Here is a 20,786-nt window from a genome sequence, read left to right as displayed (position 1 = left end):
AGCATTTATTTCATTTATTTTGCTTTGTTTTTGTACGACGTAGTCTTTGAGGGTCATTGTTTGTCTTTGTGATGTTTGTTGATGATATTATGGAAAATGTTGATGAATTTTCACTGAAATAATTGATTGTTGATACCTTACCCTTTAATTAACTAAAGTTACCTTAATCCAAGCAAGTCTTCACCTCAAAAGGATAAGAAGACTAATAAATAAACCCCATAAGACTCTGTAAACAAATACTATGTCCCCACAACAGGAGTGAAACCTACACATAACACACAGACCTTATCACTGCTGTGGACTCTTTTTTTGTTTGCTAGTTCTTTGTTTGGCTGTTTTTTTTTTTTTTTCGTAAGACAAAATTTAAAAACGTTCTCCATCTCGGGGCCTTTTTTCAAATCTCCAAGCTGGATTTTCTCTTTCGCTATCATCTGAGCACACTAGACTTGACCAGAGGGCCAAATTAGAGCAGGCCTTGGTGAAATAAAATGCCCATTATCTCTGAACTAGCAAGTATCCAATTATACACCAGAGTTATCTCTCATCTCACAGACTTCTGATTCCTCGCCACAGGGCCAATGAGGAAGGAAGAGCGTTAATGAAGATCTGCGGAATACCCTCTTTTTTTTTTTTTTGCCTTCCTTGATGCAAAAGTGGTTGTTTCCCCCAGCTTCAATGATGTGGTTCTTTTTGTTTAACTCCAGTTGAGGCTGTCGCAGCACAGAACACACACACACTCACTGGTTTACCACCAGCTGCTGCATGTGCAAGAGTGAAGGAGATGTGTCTAGGCTCAGACAGTGAGGAATAGCAAGTTTTAAAGGGGTTTATCTCTCTTCCAGTTGCATAGGATGCACAGAGGCAGGTGGTGAATCAGCAGTTCTCAGAGTTCAGTCTTGAAGTTTGCAGTGGATCAACACTCTAACACACCTGTCTGTGGCTTTCTCTTTCTAGAGTTAACAATTTTAATTTTTAACAGGCGGATGGTTATTCTGTTGCTATTTTTCTAATGTCAAAGCAGAATTTATCATTGTTTTTTACTGTATCTCAGAATTAGTTATGAACCCTTCAACTCTATGGAGCATTTAGATCCTCTTGTATGGTGTAAATCCAAAACATACAGTGTGCTAGAAGCTACAGCACCTTTATAAAAGGAACTAGTTTTACATACATGCATTAGAAAATGTGGGGTCATGGGATTTCAATTAGCAAACATTGACCTTTGCTGTAAAACATCTTTTATCTTCTTGTCAAGTACAATTGAGTTTATAATGTGAAACTCCAGCTAATGATGTAGAGAACAGGATGGATTTAGCAAGAATTGTGTTATAGGATGTGTGAATACTTTTTTTTAGTGAAAATCACTCAGAATGTCTGCAGTCATTTTGTTTTTAAGTAGCTGAAGCCAGACTTTAAGGGTCTGACTTAAGCTACTGCCAGTGTGAGTACAAAAGCCTTTAACGAGGCACAGAAGTGTTGAGAATGTGTATGAGGGTTCAAGAGAGTGTTTTAAAGTTTACCCTCAGAGAATTTAAAGTGGGCCTGCGATGGTTTCTGATGGTGGCCCTGCAGTTTGAGGCACTACTTGAAGATCTGTGGTACTTAGGAGGCTGTTATGAAGGAAAAAGAAAGGGTTTGATAATAGGATGCACATGTAAGACTGTGTGTTCATACCTAAGGTTTGCTGGACTGGTTAACTTAAACCAATACCTGTCATACACTTGATTTATGTTGAGATAAATTGTGAATTGTAAGTTGAAATACGTCCAGTGTAAATGCCATTTCGTGCAAGTGTTACCTCATGTCTTGTCTCCTTTCTCTCTCTAGGAAGTCCTGTCAATCTGACTTGCCGAGCGTTCTTTGGATACAGTGGAGATGTCAGTCCGCTTATCTACTGGATGAAAGGAGAGAAGTTCATCGAGGATCTGGACGAGGAGAGGGTTCAGGAGAGCGACCTCAAGTAAGAACATCAGACTAGTTACTGCACAGTTAATCACTAAACAGTCAAACTCACAATATCCAAAATCATAAGATGCGATTATTTGATCGAGATAAAATTCTGCAGTGCTAATCATATATCTGTAAAAAAATAATCTCATCATTATTTTTTGACCATATCATACAGCTCTACATTAGACCCGTGCTGGTTTTGAGTTAATGATTGTTAGGATTTATGCCTAAAATATATCCCTGAGTGAAACCCAGTGTTACAAATTATAACCATCAAAATGACAATTCAAATAAATCAACATTGTCTTGAACAGATTCAATAAAAAACTATAATTATAATCGTCATTAAGGGAGGATTTATTACAGGGCTGTGCTGCATTAGTCTTTATCTGGGTGCACCCTCTAAATTGGCAATTGCGCGTAGAAGGAAATCGAATTAGCAGAGTTAACGTCGGATTGTCTCAAACTGGTTCATATTAGAGCAGAACTCGCACAGCACATCACCAATTCATGAGCTAATTGATCGTGAACTAGTAAACACCTCTTTAAACCCAGTCACCGCAAGTGTGAGACCACACCTCAACAAACTGGGAAGTGAAGGAGCCTTTCACTGTCGAGCTACAACTTAAATGGTATTCATGAATGCTTCATGTCGCTGTTTAATAATGCAAACAGCTATGCATTATTTATCATACACAATATATATGCACAGTTCAGCCCTTGCTCCATCACTGATCAGCTATTACTTTGTGCTGAAATATAAACGGGGGAAGTGAAGAGCACTCGGAATCTCCACTGTCCGTGTCGGCCCCGTTTTTTTCCATTTGGGTGACCTTCATCTTTTTGGCTCGCACTCATCACAGGAAACAGTGGCGTGTTTACTACACAAAGCAGGTAGAAACCGACAGCCAAGCGCGCACACACACACACACACACACACACACTGCCTGAAGCTGGATGACCATCTAATTGGCTGGTAGGAGGAGCTCTCCTTGCTTTAGATGTTTGTTGTTCGGTGTAAGTTCAGTGGAACATGAAAGTCATCTTGAAATATAAAGTGAAACACACAGCAGACAATGCTGACTTTTTTTTAGTTATGCAACTTATATAGCTCCTTTGAAGCCAGAGTCTGTACAGTTGTGCCTGTGGAGTGAAGCGTGGCATCAAGGCCCCGCCCATGCACCTCCTGTCGACTAATCAGGAGTCACTCAGCTATCAATCATGACATATCAGCCTGTTTTTCTATCATCAGTGACCTAAAACGACATAAACCATATTGAAACACATGTCTTCATCTCTATCCGGTCTACTAACATGGAGGGGGCGGGGCTTGTGACCTAAAATGCAGATTTTGGCCTTACATTTAGTGAGCTGTCAGGTTTTGTCTCTTTATTTGCAGTTGGTGCCTTTAATCAGCAACAGTAAATGCCCTTCAACATTTACAGTGGAACAGTTGAGATGACACCCAAACCAGTTTTTACATAATGTGAGAATTTTGATTAGTCACCAAACTCCCAGGATGATTGATTATCTGCCAATTATCAGACATGTAGAAAGAGGTCATAGTGTGGCGAACCGACAGTAATCAGCCACGTTTTTTGTAACAATGATGAGCCGATCTTGATTCAGAGACGACCCTTTCTGTAGAGGAATAATCAATCCACTTCCTCAGGAAAGCACTCATTCATCTAATCACTCACAACATGGGGAGCAGTTGTGATCATCCTTTTCAAGACTGATGAACTGTGCTTGATAAAAAAGGATAAATCTTATATTGGATAGATAATATAATAATAAAAAAGCTAAACACACAAGACAATTTAGCGGGAGATGTTTGAACACTGATGTTTGATCGTTTAGTCTGCCGACACCATCGGCACATTTACAAGGTCGGCACACTAAATTGTAAGGAATCTCATCATTTGGCAATGTTTTAAAGTTAAGTTTCATCCACATCAGTGTTTCTGAAGCTTTTTACATGGTCCCTGTTTTTAAAGAAGACAAACTTTTGCTACCCAATTTATTTATATATCATGACAAGAGTACATTTGAGCATGATATAAACTTTCTGACTATTTTGCCATTTCACCTATTATGATTTTGAATAGGTAAACTAGACACTTCCCAGATACCCAAGTTTGATAAATGACTTAAAACTCCATGTTATTTAAATTAATCTTTTGCAAGATGCTGGACAGTTTTTGCACATTTATTTGGTAGCCCCAAAAACATCTCCTGCGACCCACCCGTGAGTCCTGACCCAGTCTTTGGGAGTGACTGATCTATAAGAAAGACGAATGGACGTCAAAGTCAAAGTTTAAACGTTTACCTGACTGGGTGTTTGTGTCTTTGTGAAACCCTCTCTGATCAGCATCATTTTAAAAAGAAATAAAACACATCAGCTGCTTTATCTGTCAAACTGCAAACACACCGCATGTCCTGTGACTGCTTAACATTAAAAGCCACCTCGTGTAAACAAAAGGCTTTTATTTTGAAACAGAAGTTATTCCATTAGAAAGATTTTATTATAACAGTATCTTTAACATGTATTGTTTATTGTTATTAACGACTGTTGATAACAGTAGTGTTACTAGCAAGGTAAATCATTTATGTAAATTAAAACACTGTGAGTTATAGTTTAAAGAATAATTTGTTCTACACGCGTCTCTCACCCTTTCATATCCTGCATTATTCCCATCTTTTGAAGCAGCACTCATTCACTCAGAAAATCCCCTGTTGTCGACAAATGGCATCTAATGAAAAGGTTAACTGTAAACAGCATGACAAGGCCGCGACGAGAGTTAGTGGCCCAGCCTGTGACCTGGCATTTCAAGATGTCTCTCTTAGCCCGCTAGCACGCTTCATCCAGCTCCCAGAGCCGCACTCTGTTATGAAGGACACCAGGCCAATTAGTGCCTGGAGGGTTTAGGTGGGTGGTGGTGGGAGCATGTGAGGGGGAATTGGGAAGTGGGAAGGCGGTATGGTAATGATCAGAGAGAGGGAATAAAAACAGAGGATAGAGACCCTGCTTTCATATCATTCTCAAATGAGGTAACAAGTCATGAGATCATCGCAACGACCCTGAGCTGCTTTATGTTTCTACTACATGTGTGCAAAGACAAGTAAAGAACACAGTATATATGTATAAAAGTGTTTATTTTTGTGGTGTGCCGCCACATGATAACGTCTTCCCTGGTGTGTTTTTATTTATTTTATTTTTTGTTCCCATTTGAACACGCACCACTTCAATCCCTTTTCCCTGACATCATTCCTGTGAGCTTTTTAACTTTGAAATGGAAATTAATCATGCAGGAGTATTCCCTGAAGGGCTGCCTGTAATACATGAAATTGAGCTTTTGGCACAATGTGTTCTCCACTGAGATTCCGAGATGTAAAGTGTTGTGGCTGCAGAACAAGACTTCACCGATCTCCGAGGTGAAGTCGCAGCATGGAGCACTGTAATAAAGTGTGTGTGTATTAAAGTGTGTACATGCTGCTCAAGTTGTTGTTGTTGTCGCTCAACTGCACTTTTTTTTAAAGTTGTTGATGTATCCGTAGATAGTCGTTCATGCTGGTCATAGCCAACTGTCAATCCACTGTGACTGCAGTTTTTTGGATTTTGGATTTGGATTTTCACCTTTTTCCTGCACCATTTTAAAAAAAAAAAAAAAAAAAAAAAGTGCAGTCATTGTCACTGATATTCTAGTTTTGTTGTAAACCATGTTTCTCTCTGCCTGTTTATCTCGTTGTAAATTATAATCTTAACTTAAAACTGCATTGTTTGTGATTAAAATAATAAAATAATATGTGTGTTAAGAAGTGCAGGCCAGAGAGAAAGGGAAAGGCATAAAGCTTAGCCTGTGTGCTTTATGTATGGCCCTAAAAACTCATCGCTGTGTTGTCAGAAGAGCACATCACCTGCGCTCTCACTCTCTCGTCTCCAATATTTCTGCTCGGCTGTGATGCATTCACTGATGCTCGTAAAATCTCCTCGCTCACAGAATTTGCACACACGTTACACTCTCTTTGATAATATGGCTTTCTCCAAATATTGGTGGGGACATGTCACTAGAAGCATTTATCCCAAAAATGTTTTTTAAGCAGTATTACGACTGGTATTTTGGCAGTATAACTTATTTGCTAAAAGTTAACATCTGCCTCTTCTCCACTGTATACTCCATTTCTGCTGAACCTTGACCTCAATAAATGCAAGGAATTCTCAGCACGCTCATTTTCCATTTATCTGCTTTCTTGCGGGTCAGGTTCACAACCACAGGGTCCATACATCAATTTTGTGTGAAAACTTTTGTCTAGCGCTTGTACATGCATGAACAGGATTCTCTCTTCTCGTCGCGACACCAATGTGACACCAATGTTTTCTTATTCGGTGGGTTTTGCAGTCGGAATTTCAATGTGAGACGCATCACCTCTCTCACTTCTCCTATGAAGTTATTACCACAGTGTGATATAAACCTACCTGACGGGTGAGCTGTTATTATAAACAATTATACACTTCTAATCGTTCTATGATCTGATTAAAATCTGCTTTCGGAGGTTTTGTCAAGTGATGAGCAACACAAGTTAGAGCCAGAAAGTGTGATATGTGGTGTAGGTCAAAAGTTCAGGTGTCAGTGCAGCTGCCGGGTGTCTTTGTATGAGATAAAACAGACTGAGCTGCAGTGAATCACAATGCGCAGAGAGGATCCTATGCGACTCTCACACAGCACACAGACAGGGAGGCATTTTTTGATTGTTCGTGATTGAAAAGTGAATATCGTGCCTCCCAGTCATGCTGACATGTGTAATAGACCTGTGATTAAATAAGAGTGTATTTCCTCTTTCGGAGTTTGATATTAATATTCTTAACTCTGAGATGTTTTCAACGTGACTCTGAGGTGTTTGTTTACCGAAGCCTCTCAGTGAGTCAGGACTATCTTTGCTGTGTAAAGCACCAAGGATCCCAATGCATTTTTACTGCCAGTGTATGACTTTTACACACAACACCTGCCTGTGTTTTTTTGTGGGAGGGTTCATGCGTCATAGATCCTGTTTATCACCCTCCTCTCAAAAAGTTTGACTTAACTTTTCTTGAATTTTCTCCTCACATTCTGGTAAAGGCCCCAAAAGTTCATCTAACTAGTAAAACTTGCCCCCTCGAATTTCTTACCCAAACAAAGTCGACACTGACCCTTGATAAGTCGCCTGTCTAGTGTTTTGCTCAACAGTTACACAATTAACAGACAAACAGACTTTTCTTGCATTTCCTATCCAAACAAAGTCAAGGTCAACACTGCACACACTGGTGTGTTCTTTTAAGTGTGTAATCTACAGGTGCAGGTAATGGGATCCACATGTTAAGGGTGGAAATGAGCATGTCAGGATGTGAATGTGTCATGTCAGATGTGTAATTTAGCTACTTTATTAACTTCTATTCTTTATAGAAAAGCAGAGTACAATAGTAAAAGCCATAGTCACAACTGTTGTATTAGGCCTACTGTTGTATCAAACTACATTAGTGACATGTTCTATGTTTAGTGTGTTTTTGTGTTTTTTGTGTATTCAGACTCAGCCTAGACACTAATATTACTGTAAAAGGGGCAGTTTTATGTAACATTGCTGCTACAGTGTCAATATCATTGACAATCTCTGTCTATTATTGCTAGGAACTGTGCGCGTGACATAGGCAAGACACCTGAGCTCAAAAATAGACGCTCATCTCATGCGTGCAGCGTGAACACTGTCATTTGTTAACATTGGCACCCAAGTGAAACGCAGCCGCATCACATCTGCGACGCATGCAATGTGAACCAGGCTTTAGAAGGACTGGATTGTCTCAGTACGTCCATTGAGAGGAGAGAATAAACATCTTTCTCATCTGTAACTCGCTATTGTCCCCCGATGACACTTCAACATAAACTTTCTTATATGACTGTTAAAAAATACTGAGCCGACCGAGTTTTACTCCATGAAGTAATCAGTTTGCCTCTGTGTGCAGAACATGAGTTTTAAAAAACTCTGACTTCTTAATATGTTTTTATAAAGCGGCTACTCCATGCATCTTCAAAATGATCACCTCTAATTGTTCCCCATTCTACATGGTCAATAAAATAAATTTCCCCGCGAGCGTGCGGTTTTCCGTGTGAGATACTAGTTATTAGCAGCACTTTGTAAAGCTATTGTAAGATATTACCATGGCGGCAGCAGCAGCGCTTGTATCATACTTTGTCTTTATCTGGCCTGCACTTTGCAGTCGGCTTTGTTTAGTCTGTTCATTGATCAACAAGCATTAGAGGAGATTTCATATTCAAATGCCCTGCAGCAGGCAGCAGATGAATGCCCAAGTGGCACGCGTACCTTTTCACACTATTAGCCCCATGCATCATTAAACGCAGGTTTGAAATAGCTACAATTTTTACCTTTAAAAAGATGATCTGCTCGTATATCATTCCTGCTTTTCTACAGCAGCTCAGCATGAGAGATTCTGCTCCGTTAGCCATCAGGTGTCCTGTTGTTCTTTTGTTACAAATGCTTTAACCAGGCTCTTTACAAAAGAGTGGGTTTATTTTGCCATCTGCTCATTTATTTTACACTTTTTTTGAATCGACCTTGCTCACATTAGTGCATTCTGGAACATTTTAAACACACCTGGGAAAAGTCTTCCTGCAGGAATTGCTCCAGATCTTCCTTTTTGACACAAGGCCACCTTTGCAAAATTTGCAATGTGTACCTTCACACATTTATTGTGTGAAAGTAGTCAGGGAATAAACATCTTCACCTTTAATTGTGGCTGTTTCGATTCTGTAGTTAAATATGTAACATTAGATGTTAGATCTTAGACATTTCGATTTTTGGAATGATGTGATTGAAAGTTGGTCATACTGTATATGACAGCAAACATGTTATGAATAAACCAGACATGGTATATCTATTTCACAGCAGCCATTTTTGACTGATGACATTAGTTTTCCAGTCAATTTACATTTAAAAGAACCAGGATCCTGCTATTGTTCAAATGTAAGAGGAGGTCGCACTGAATACTAATAGAGTTTTCGTTATTTCAATACTGTATACATATTTCATGCACTTTCTGGTTGTATTCTAACAAAGAGTTTGGGAAATAATTGTATATGGTAATCAGGCCATCACTGAAACAACAAATCTAATGGTGGCCTAAGACCTTTCTACAGTACTGCAGTTGATTTATTGCAATTATGACTATAAATACTGTACATAGAATAAAAAATGCCTCTAAAAAGTTCCATTCTTTACCATTTCTTTCCTGCTGTTCCTCTTCAGCCAGTTTTCTTTCATTCACGTGTTGTCACGAGTCATGACATAGTGATGCTGCTAAGTTAAGCTAAGTGCTATATGTTTACAATAAAATATCCATGTTTGGCACCGGTGTGTCCATAACATGTATCAATATTTTGTCCCACTCTGAATCCTAAACCTTAAAGTGGTAGTGCAGGTTTTTTTCAATAATGTATTAGTAGCTATTTCTTGAATTTTTCTGATGTTTTAATGTTTCATGGATCTGAGTAATTAGAAGGAACAGCTTTAGTTTTTGTAGGTTACATCTCTGCTGATGTGCAGATGCTTCACAGAGCTCCAGCTGTAGACTCGTACTCCGTTCTCGGCTGAAGAACAGCTTAGTGCCTACTTTGTTGAAATGTGAGAAAGGTACAACTTGACGTTGCGAGGGTTTTCCCGTGTGCCGGCTTTTCCTCGTGGCTTGTTAGTGGCGTTGCTGCTTCTCGTGGCAGGCAGTTGGCTTCAGCACGATGCTGTTCTCACACCCCATTTAAATGAGGACGACACTGATAATGAAGAGGAGGCTGGTAAAATCCAATTTTTTTTTTTCTAATGAAGACAACATCCTGCCAAGTGTTCAGTGAAGAGAAAGAGGCATCTGAGTGCCACAGTATGCTACATGCGCTGTGATCACACAGTCACAGCTTCCAGTCTTTCTCCGTGTCACGGCTGAATCTTGTTTTACAAAAACATCAGAAGGGCTTTCTTTTCTCTTTCTAACCCTTGTGGCGAAATGTTCTCTGATAGGTCAAGGCTGTAGTGCATCGTGCCAGTCATACTATTATCCTCATAGCAGCATGTCACAAGCAGTTGACATCAGGAGCCTCAGAATGTCAACAAAGGAATATTTTTCATGAAAGGAATGACCACGTATCTCTCTGATCTCACTCCTGTACCCATAGTTATTTTTTTAACACAGTTTCATCTGATCAAACATGATTATACCTGCAAACACAAGGTCTAAAAAAAACAAACAACACAACCCTGAGCTCTGCGTGTCATCTCGTGTTGTGTTTTTACGCTGCTGTGTGTTTATTCTCTTCCCCGACAGACTTCTTAAACGGAGACTGTCGGTGGCGTCTTTGACGTGCACCTCACAGTCAGTGTTAAAGCGGCTGGACTCTGTGTTTGGGCAAATATTTGAAGTCCTGTTGCTGTTCAAATTTCATCAAACAGCCCACACGCAGGTTTAATTTGACCAACTCTGAGTTGAAAATGTGTATAAATGTGTAGAAGCAGACTTTAACTTTAACTGACTTCACTGTAAATTCATCATCTGTAGCTTTCATTTACACCACAATGCCATAAAATATAAGTGTGTGCCTGGTCTTATTTAAATTCAGAACCTCCTGAAATCTACTACTTTATATTGTCTATCAAATCCTGAATGCATTTAAAGGGGAAATAAAGGATGTATCTCTCTCTCTGTCGCCCCCTGCAGGAAAGTCCGGGAGCACCTGGGGGAGCAGGAGGTGGCCATCTCTCTGACCATCGACTCCTTGGAGGAGAGCGATCTTGGCAACTATTCTTGCTATGTGGAGAACGGCAACGGACGGAGACAAGCGAACATCCAGCTCACAAAGAAAGGTAAGGCGAGCGGGCCCACGTGCACACAAACACACAAGCACCTGATTAACGTATTAATTGCAAAGTCTATTTTCACGTAGGTAAAAAACAACATTTATGGACCACAGGTTTTTACTCACAGCCGAAGAACATGGAGGATTCTGGGAACAGACCTGTTTTTTCCTCTCTGTTATAGATGGAGTAGAAAGCCTATTTATCCTTAAGAAGCATTAGTATGAGAGAAAGAAAGAGACAGCCATCGGTGTTAATGGTGATGGCCGACAAACTGTCCTGTGACCTCACTAAACACACACACACACATCCTCAGACTTTTATTTAATCACCAGCTTTCTTTCAGTGTCTCCTTATTCCATCAGACATGTTTGAGCTTTTTACCTCACAACTGACGACAGCTTGAAAGTTCCTTCTGTGATGATTTTAAGTCGACGCACACTCTTTTTCTTTTCTTTTTTTGCAAGGCTAGAGGAGGGTCTCTGCAGAGTTAACGTCGTCAATGTTGAATACATTTACATATTAGATATTTTCCTTCTCTTTTAAGCTTGCAGCTTTGGATCCAGCTTTGATGGCAGCCTAGTTCCCCTTCATTTGCTATATTAAAGGGGTTTATGCTGTATAGATGAAATCTCTGGGAACATTTCTCTAGGATTCACAGGGCTGTGCATGTCTCTGGGAGACTGACCTGTTTCCATGTTGTTATTTGTGGCAAAGTGCAAGGAGCCAGTGTTCAACACACATCACTTTACCTTGCTTGTCCCTTGAAGTCGAGATAACGCTACATGATGTGACGTCTCAGCGTGAGGATGTTTTTGCTTTTTCCTTTCTCATTTCGCTCTGTCCCATGCACACACACACGTGCAGACATGACACTAAGGTACATCAGTCAGAATAAGTTTTCACTTGTGTGTACACTGTTGTAGTCCAGAGGTTCCAGTGACCAACTTTCCTCCAACAATGTATTACTCTCACACCAACTTCCTATTTAAAAATAACAGGCAGGTGTTTTCGTTTACCATCCATTCCCCTCTCTGCCTTTTCCCCCCTCACTTTTTTTTTGTCTTTCCTGGACAGAGATTCAGGAAAAGAAGGTGAGAAGAGGTTGATGAATCACCCAGTGCCAAGTGGCTCCATCAAATCCAGCCTTCTAGTTGTCAGGAGCTAATTTGTCTTAATCTGTCCCACTGCAGCGGCGCTACAATGTAGAGGCCAGGCAGAGAAGAATTGGCCCCCTGCACTGTAATCTCTGCTGCTTGAGGAGCAGCTGGCTCATTTACGCTGTTCAGATATCTGAGGCAGGAGGGCAGAATGGACAGTGATGAGGGGAGGTAGGAGAAGTGGAGTAGCTTGGATTCGGCTCGTTAGACGCAGCGCCAGTTTGAGAAAAGTGAACTAGGTGAGGTCGATGTTCACGCGGAGAGAAGAGAAACGCCAGACAAGAGGAGGAAGCCTGTGTTCCTGCTGCGCTCAGTTTGTTTGCACCTTACTTTTGCATATAATTGCGTCTGTCCGTACATCTGAGAGTTTTCCTGAAGGTCATAGTCTGGACAGGCACAATGAAGTGGTGCGCGCCGCGCTCGTTAGCTTTCCAGAACATCATTCTTTATCATGAGTGCTGTCAGGCTGACGGCCGCTGCAGTGGGAAGGGCGCCCCGCACCCCGAGGTTAAATGGGCGTCGATGATGGATGGCGATGCACGCAGGACTTCTCCATCCATGTTTATGTGTGCGCCAGGCAACGCCGTCCGGCCTTTTGCTGTTGTCCATTAGTCAGCCAATGAAGGCTGACCACCCTGATTTTGTGAGGTGTAGCCAAGAGGAAATGTTAACCTGCTGAAGACGGAGTGACATGAAAAAAACACACTAAAAAGTAAAGAAAGACCTTGAGAGGGAGGTGAGATCATGAAAAACATGGCAAATTACTTGATTTTCAAGGCAAGGCACCAGACCATAGAGCCTAATGTTTCAGATCAGTGTCGTGTGGTGTAATATCGCCTCACATCTTCCTGAATAATTCCACTTTGGCCTCTACAGAATATGTTAAAAAGAATGAGTAGTAAACCTGAAATATATTCACAGCGTTCTGTGCATTCAGAATCCACTGATGCTTCTCATGAGTTCACATCAGGCTACAGTGATGACGGATTGCTCCGAGTGTGTGTCGACAAACAGCCGGGAGCTTTACCTCCCCTCCACACACACACACACACACAAGATCTCTATAAGTGCAGCAGTTTGGATCTGTCACATGCTGTTCTCAGGCCAGTTGCCTCAATCTGATTGTTTTTATTATCCAATTGAGCCCCAAGGCGTTTAAGTGACAGTTACAGAAGTGGTTGTGCTTTGACTCCCGTAAGAGTTATGTTTCCCGACTCGCTGACAATATAAGCAAAGAAGAAAAATGGAAAGCAAAAGCAAGAATAACGGACACGTGGATAAACAAATAAAACTGCGGGTGATGATTAAAAGCCACTTTCAGACAAATGTGTGCAAATACCTTTCACAACATGGAGCCACTAATGCAGCATATGGGATCATGCATTATTTCACAGGTGCTGATGTTTTGTGCTCAAACCGCAATATGATTTTGAAATTTAAATATAGTAGTAGAAAATGTAAAGTATAGAAACTCATAAAATAATTCATATTTTCAGTGTGAATGGCATATTTGTTTGGCTACCTTATGCTTTGACATTGTTTTTTCGTTGGAAGTTAAATATAAACTTTGCATGTAATTGTCTCTTTCTCTCCCTCTGTCTTCCTCTGTCTCTCTCTGTCTCCCTCTGTCTCCCTCTGTCTCCCTCTTGCTGTGTGTAGCGGAGCTGATGTACACGGTGGAGCTGGCCGGAGGACTGGGAGCCATCTTCATGCTGCTGATCTGTCTGGTGACGCTGTACAAGTGCTACAGAATCGAGCTCATGCTCTTCTATAGGAACCACTTTGGCAGTGAGGACATAGACGGAGGTAAAAAACGAAAAAAAAGTGCCAGACATAATCTCCTATAATCTGTGATTCCACAGTGTTGTTGCCTGGTGGGGGATTTGTAAAGCACCTTACAAAACGCCACTGTGGAAACGGTGATTTCTTTTTGAGGATTTAATCCCAAACCTGTGCAGTATCAGTGCTGCGCTACATTTTTTTTCCTCACAAAACACCTGGGCTGTTTTTCATTCCTTAAACCTGCATGTGAGGCAATGTTATTTTTCTGTAAATATGGGTATGATTTATCAGTTCAAATGTCAGCGATAGAGAAACAACCTCCTGTAGTTAGTCAATTCCTTGGAATTCTTACAACCCACTGGAGGAGCTTAATCAAACAGTTCGTGCAAAGTATTCTTAAACTAGTCACATCTGTGTCCTGGTGGAACCTAATCACAAATGTGACTTATGGGTAGTGAAGTGAAGTTTGGAATTTCAAACAGTTTCAACAAAGACAAACTGCTTTTATGAGCCCCAAAGACACAAAGCTGCAGAGTTAAAAAAAAAAAAGAGAACGCTTCAACCATTTTAATTCTTTAGTGTTGTGTGTGTGTTGATTGATTGATGATGAGAAATATTGCCAAATATTACAAGACAATTATACAGTGATATATGATGATATTTGTCCAATTATAGTATACAAAGTGATCCTCAAAGGTAACATTGATATCCATTCACCCTTGTCTGCCATTGTCCTGCTATCAATAACTTTTTCAGCCGAGTTAACTGTGAGTCATGAAGTCATGACACTGCTGACTTAAATTTGTGGGAAATCGACTTAGAGGGTCCTAATTTGTTGTGTATTGATTATCAGGACAATGATACATCGTTGTAATATTGTGCCCCACCACTATTATGGAAAAAACCCAACTACCTTGTGCAGCGTGTAATAGAATTATTCCTGTGCCACTCTCAGTAAAAATGAGACACATTTTAATTGTAACAGTGGCATCAAATGACCGGACACAGGCAGAAATCACACCATGTTCCATGTATGTGTATAACAAACAACACCGCAATTAAAGACCAGTGCTTACACACTTACCGCAATGCCTTTTAAAAAGGTTTTATACAGTCTAATTTGTCTTTGAGAGCTCTGTTGAACCTTGTGTAAACCTTTGGATTTAGGCAAACTAAATGTGGGCTTAATTTGGCTCCGCTTGTTCATTTTATATTAGAACATTTGTGAGTGTCATCTAATGTAGGTACGCCTTTACAGATGAGGAGGACAAAGGACTGACTTGAATGATAAATCCATACTTATAAAAACCAATTACCTTTCACTTACCATTTACCATTTACCCTATGAGGAGAAGCTGTAACTTAATGGATATTATGAAAACTAATACAAATGAGAGAGACACAGATATTCTGCAGGTATACAGTCAAAGCTTCTCTGTGTGTTTCTTCTTTAAGAGGGAAAGGATAATACACTGTGCCAAGCTCTCTCTCTCTCTCTCTCCATATATATACTGTATGTATGTATATACATATATATATGTATATATATATATATACATACATATAAAACAAATCAAAACACATTCCTTCCCTGCTCCAGACACAAGCATCGACTCTCAGGTCCCATCAGTAAAAGAAAACATCCCTGATTGGACCTGGTGGATGAGTCTTGGCTTGAGGATGCATCAAAGTAAGACAAAGGAGCAAGTTTTAATTTGATTCCTCTGTAATGAGTCTCTCAAGCACCGGCACTGCAATGAATTCAGGGGGAATGAGATTAGTTCAGAGACACAGAGGGATTGTACGTAGTGGAAAAGGAGACAGCGAGAGACTTATGAGTGTTAAAAGTGTAAAAAAGGGGTCCCGTATGCTGCTTCTCTCCTCGCACACCCCCAGCTCTAACTGTGACACCTGCTACTGTACATCACACAATTCAATGAAAGTCATTACCTCTGGCTGTGCCAGACTTCTGGCACTGGAAACCAAAGCTTTGCCAAAATAGATGACCCAGAGGCACTTGTGTTGGGGGGCTTGAACTTAACACCAAACAACAATCGTCTTCTTTAATTGTGTTGCCTAAGTGACTGCTTGAAGATAGGAACAGATTTTCAATTTGTTCTCCAGCATAAAGTGGATCAGGTTCAATAAGACACAGAAGGCTGCCTGCAGAGTTCTCAGGAGACTGCGGATACTTCCTTCCACACCGCAGTCGATTAGAGCACTTCACAGACAGCTCACATGCCTCTGGAAAATGTGCACTGTGGAGAACCTGCGCCATGAGTTGCACGCCCCTTTCAGACTTGGCATTAACATCCATCTGGAGAGAGCCAAGCACATCCAGATTATACTAAACACAGGTTTGAATGCGCACAATCATTGATTAATTTATAGCTCCCACCACTTTGATAAACACAAGATTTCTTTTTTTTATATCTTGTTTAATGTTATAGCAAATTGACTCGAGCTCCAGACTGTTTTTCCTCTCATGTTGACGTCAGACACATTACAGCTTCATTAAAATCATCATTTTGGTCTCGCAAACAGACACAACATTGGTGTATATTTCAAAACAGCACGGGTGAAGGCAGATCCAATCTCATACGGTCACAGGAGACGCATTCACGATGCTTTTTAATGCCAGGTGTGAACAGCTGTACCTTGCAATCGGGTGACTGAAGATGGTTATTTCGTCCAAACAGACAAAAATAGCTGTCAACTGCGCCGGTATCCACTCATTTATTTCTTTTATCATCAATTTCCCTCTAAATGGGAGCAAAATTTGTGATTGAGATCATTAACGCCTCAGGAAAATGTTTACTGAAGATATAAATCAAGTGGGGAAATAGAGGCTAATTTTCCCCTCGCCCCTCAGCGGCTGACTCATATGTCTCTCCTACTTTCTAGGCTCCTTCAAACTTGAAGACAGACAGCCTCCATGTTTTTATACAATCTATGGGTGAAATGTTAAAATCAGTTCTGAATGGGGCCACAGTGATAGTTTGCTCAAGAACATGAAAAGCAGGAATGAAGCAAAGGATGAAGTATTAAAAAGGCACCAAGGGTTGAAACAAAACAGTCGCTAAGCAATGACAGAAGGTTTTAAACCGAGATCCCATCTCTATGGTAACCACTGCACTGACAGGGGAAAGTAGCTGCATGTAAGTTATAGTTGCACACACACACATTTTTCATCAGTAACACCCTGAAGCCAGTGCCTTGGATGCACAGAAATGTATTTTTTTTCTCTCTCTGCAGCATAACTCTGCACACGCTGCCAAGAAAGTGCTCTCTTTTCATCGCGGCCATTCGAACAACACCGCCCTCTCTCCACCCGCACGCCAGCCCGCACGCCTCCATCGCCTGCCACATGTACAATTTTAAACTTTACATAACAATAACACGGACTGTCAGCCGTTTGTCAGCAGTGCAATTTAGTTAAAGACCACTCTGTTGTCACATTGTGTGGGTGTCAGTGGGATCAATAATAGTCTTCATGATGACAACAAGCTTGTCGAGGAGGTGGGAGAGCTCATCAAGCCGCTCGCCATAAACACAGATGTCAGCGTTTGTCAGCACGGCGTGGAATTATGAGGCTCCGTTGCCACTTAGTGCAGTTTGGTAATACTTAGCAATAATGATTTTCACGTCACGCACGCACACACACATACACAGAGACTGTAATGATCCCATTTTCCTCTGCATTTTAAGGTTCACAGGTAAATATCCGAAAATGATCAGGAGGTTAAGAATCGACTTATTATAAATAATAATATATAATATAAATTAAATCCAAGTAAACCTGTTTCATTATGTATTTGTCAGTGGAAACTTTTGTTTCAGAGTAGAGCGCTAATTGTCAGTGTTGATTAATCTGTAGATTACATTCTAGATTAATCAGGTTGTTGTTAAAGTCCGCAAAAGCTTAAAAAAAGAAGTCAATCTGTGTTTTTCCAAACCTCACAAACATGATGCCAGATATTCAGTTTACTGTCATAGTGTAGCCAAGAAACCAGAACATAAGCTACTTTTTTTTTTTTTTTATCTGTGATCAAAGTAGTCGGCGTTAAATTCAGTATTAGCAGTGATTACGAATCGATAAATTGTTTCAGCCCTTTCCGGACTAATCTGGAAGTGATTTATTAGTCTTAAATCTTAATTCTGCAGCAGCACCTTGAGGCGTTTCTTATATTTAGCGTACTTCATTTATATCAATAACTGCAGAAGATTTGTTTTAACTACCTTACAAACACATGTAAATATGATAAACCCCAGAACCAGAGAATCACTGAAGCAAAGCACCAAGGACCAAATTGTTTAAAACAAAATGTAATTACGAGTCTGCTTCCCATTGTCAGATGCAAACCCATATTCTTGTGGGTGAATTAAATTATGGAAAACAAAACGGTATGATTAAAAAAAAAATGAAAGTGCTCAGCTGCTCATTAGCAGTCCGCCCCATGTGCTTTTGTAGCTTCAGAGTTAAGTATGCGTGTTACGTTCCAATCTACTCGCCATTAAACGTGACGGAGCCCAGAGATTACGCCTCCGACTCTCCCGCTGCTTTTTACTGTAAGATCAAGAGTTCACAATGTGACGGTGGGATTTCTTCATGTGTGCATACATTGAAACCCTCCTCCTTTCGCGCGCAGCAAACATCAGTGAACCCCCAAGTCAGCATGCGGTTTCGTAGGTGTGGTGCATCCTCAAATGTGCCACAGCAGTTGCTCTTCAAGATGCAAGAAGGTCATTCCACCTTCAAGATTCACCCCGTCCTTCCCCTCCCTCAGCCTCTCCCTCCCCCTCTCACTACAGACGAGTGAATCAGCTCCACTAAAATAGCTCTTGATCCGCCTACACAGCTTTTGTTTAAAAAGCGTGCAGAGAAAAACAGATTTATGTCCCCATTAAGTAGAATATAAGCCTCGGAGTTGGTAACACTAGGTGATTGTAAGGTTAGATTTTAATTATTTTTTCATGTCCCTGATGTTGTAAAAATGAATTGCGTGTTGTAAAAATGAGTTAGATTTAATTAATTACATAGTGCCATGTAAGAGTGGCGATATCCCCACTGGGAAGTGAGTGAATCTTGTTGACAGTCTCTCAGCCCAGAGGGAGGAAGGAAGGAACGAGCGCAAAATGGAGGGGTTATCGCAGACATCCCTCTTCTTCTGCTGTTTCTCTGAGCAACTTTTTCAACCTCAACTCCTTCTCCAGCAGACGATCCAGAGTCGTAATGAAGACAAGAACCCACAGTGCTCATGTCTCTAATGAGTTCACTTCACAGGCTGCATTCACACTGCAGCACCATGTGTCCCAGTTTTCAATTTTTCCCCCCGTCTTTTTCTGACACACTTTTTTTTTTGGATAACCAAAAACAAAAAAAGTATAGATTTTTCATTTTTGTGCAATATAGCCCAAAGTTTGACATACCTCTCTCACACACACACACACACACACACACACACACAGATAAATAAAACTGTAGTACAAAGCTGGACATATGTCTCAAAATTCTGGCATTTACATGTATTTTCCAAACCCCAGGTCTGGACCCACTGGAAGGTCATGAGACACAGAGATTGGTTGTTGATTTACAAAATTCAGCTACAATTTAACAATAATTACACACGTTTTGTTTAATAATATAATAATTTATTAAAGGGTTTTTAAATATATCTGTTCGACCTCATCATTCACTTGGACTACTGTTTTTGTTCCAGTGTACGAGCACCAGCGAAAGGTGCGAAGTGAAGGTGAAGTGTGTCCGCCTCCGTCTCACTGGGTGACATGCCCCCCCCCCCCATAGCTTGTTAATATTAGACTTGGCCTATTACATCACAGACAAAAACAACTTTATCTAGTGGCTGGTTGGTACAATGCCAAGTGCTATTCCATGTCTTCCTGCTATCTATTAACTTCAAAATATTGAATTCTTTAAAGGAATACTTCACTGATTTGCATTTAGCTTTGTATCACTAGAATAGGGGTAGTATTTTTGAAAAATTGGGCTTCCCAACCTCAGTTCCCCTGAGTTGAGAAATATCTTCATTCCTTTTTTTTTTTTTGTTACGTGCCCACTTGTGACACTTGGTCTGAGGCTTGAAACTGCAACGCTTATACCACACTTTTTAGACCCACTCAGTTACGCTAACAGGACCAAGTGTCACTGGTGGGCACGTAACAACGAAAAGAGTGAAGATATTTCTCAACTCAGGGGAAACTGAGGTTGGGAAGCACAATTTTTCAAAAATACAAAGCTAAATGCAAATCGGTGAAGTATTCCTTTAAGTTGAAAGAGCTCAATTCCATGTCTTCGTCAGTCCAAACATTGACTGGAGGGGAACTGTGTAGCGTGAATAGAGAACCGACACAAGTTTGGGTCCAGTTAAATAATACTAATTTACTCCGTCATTATATTATATGTTAATGAAAAGTCTTATTTTCCCCCTAACTTCATGATAAACGGACCGAGTGTCTGCTTACTTTTAGCCGTTTTGTCTCTCTGCATGGCTATGACGGTGAAAATGGCCCTTTAAAAGCAAATCTACAGTAACAGTATGTGTGCAGTGTCGTGGCGTCTGTCTCCTTGCTCAGACAGAGCCCTTTATGTGATGTGTTGGACGTTGAGCTCAGAGTGGAGTCTGGTTTGCTTTGCCCGCAGTTGGCGAAGCAGCTGTTGTGGGAACATGATTGGTCAGCGGGGACGGTGCAGTAATGAAAAGCACTCAGATGGGCAGAGTTGCCCAGAGGTCAGTCAGTGTAATGGAGGCGTTCTGCCTCTGTGAAGTCTCCCCGCAGAAACCAACAGCTCTCTGTACACCGGTATGAAAATAGATTGTGAGCATCGGGGGTTCAGTAGTGCTGACCAAAGCAGGAAACATTATGTTCCAATCATAAAACATGCACATTTAATTGAAGCAAAGTGGTTTTGGGAGCGTTCTAATCCTCACACATGTAGTAGTGCAAAGATTTAAGGGAATTGAAATGCTTTTTTTTTTTTTTTTT

The 20,786-nt window shown here is 40.7% G+C and overlaps 1 protein-coding gene across 3 annotated transcripts in view; it reads left to right on the top strand.

Moving 5' to 3' along the window:
* LOC131448985 (interleukin-1 receptor accessory protein-like 1) overlaps positions 1-20,786 on the top strand; it is a 238,457-nt gene that overhangs the window by 208,510 nt on the left and 9,161 nt on the right. For all 3 annotated transcript variants that reach the window (XM_058621857.1, XM_058621867.1, XM_058621846.1), the window contains 3 exons: positions 1,828-1,960; positions 10,703-10,848; positions 13,659-13,805. In XM_058621857.1, the coding sequence (XP_058477840.1) occupies positions 1,828-1,960; positions 10,703-10,848; positions 13,659-13,805 (426 nt within the window). The remainder of the gene's footprint in view (positions 1-1,827; positions 1,961-10,702; positions 10,849-13,658; positions 13,806-20,786) is intronic.

This window comes from Solea solea, chromosome 2, assembly GCF_958295425.1.
Source record: "Solea solea chromosome 2, fSolSol10.1, whole genome shotgun sequence".
Taxonomy (NCBI): domain Eukaryota; kingdom Metazoa; phylum Chordata; class Actinopteri; order Pleuronectiformes; family Soleidae; genus Solea; species Solea solea.
The sequence above is the reverse complement of the archived record's forward strand: the minus strand, read 5'-3'. Positions and strand labels throughout refer to the sequence as shown.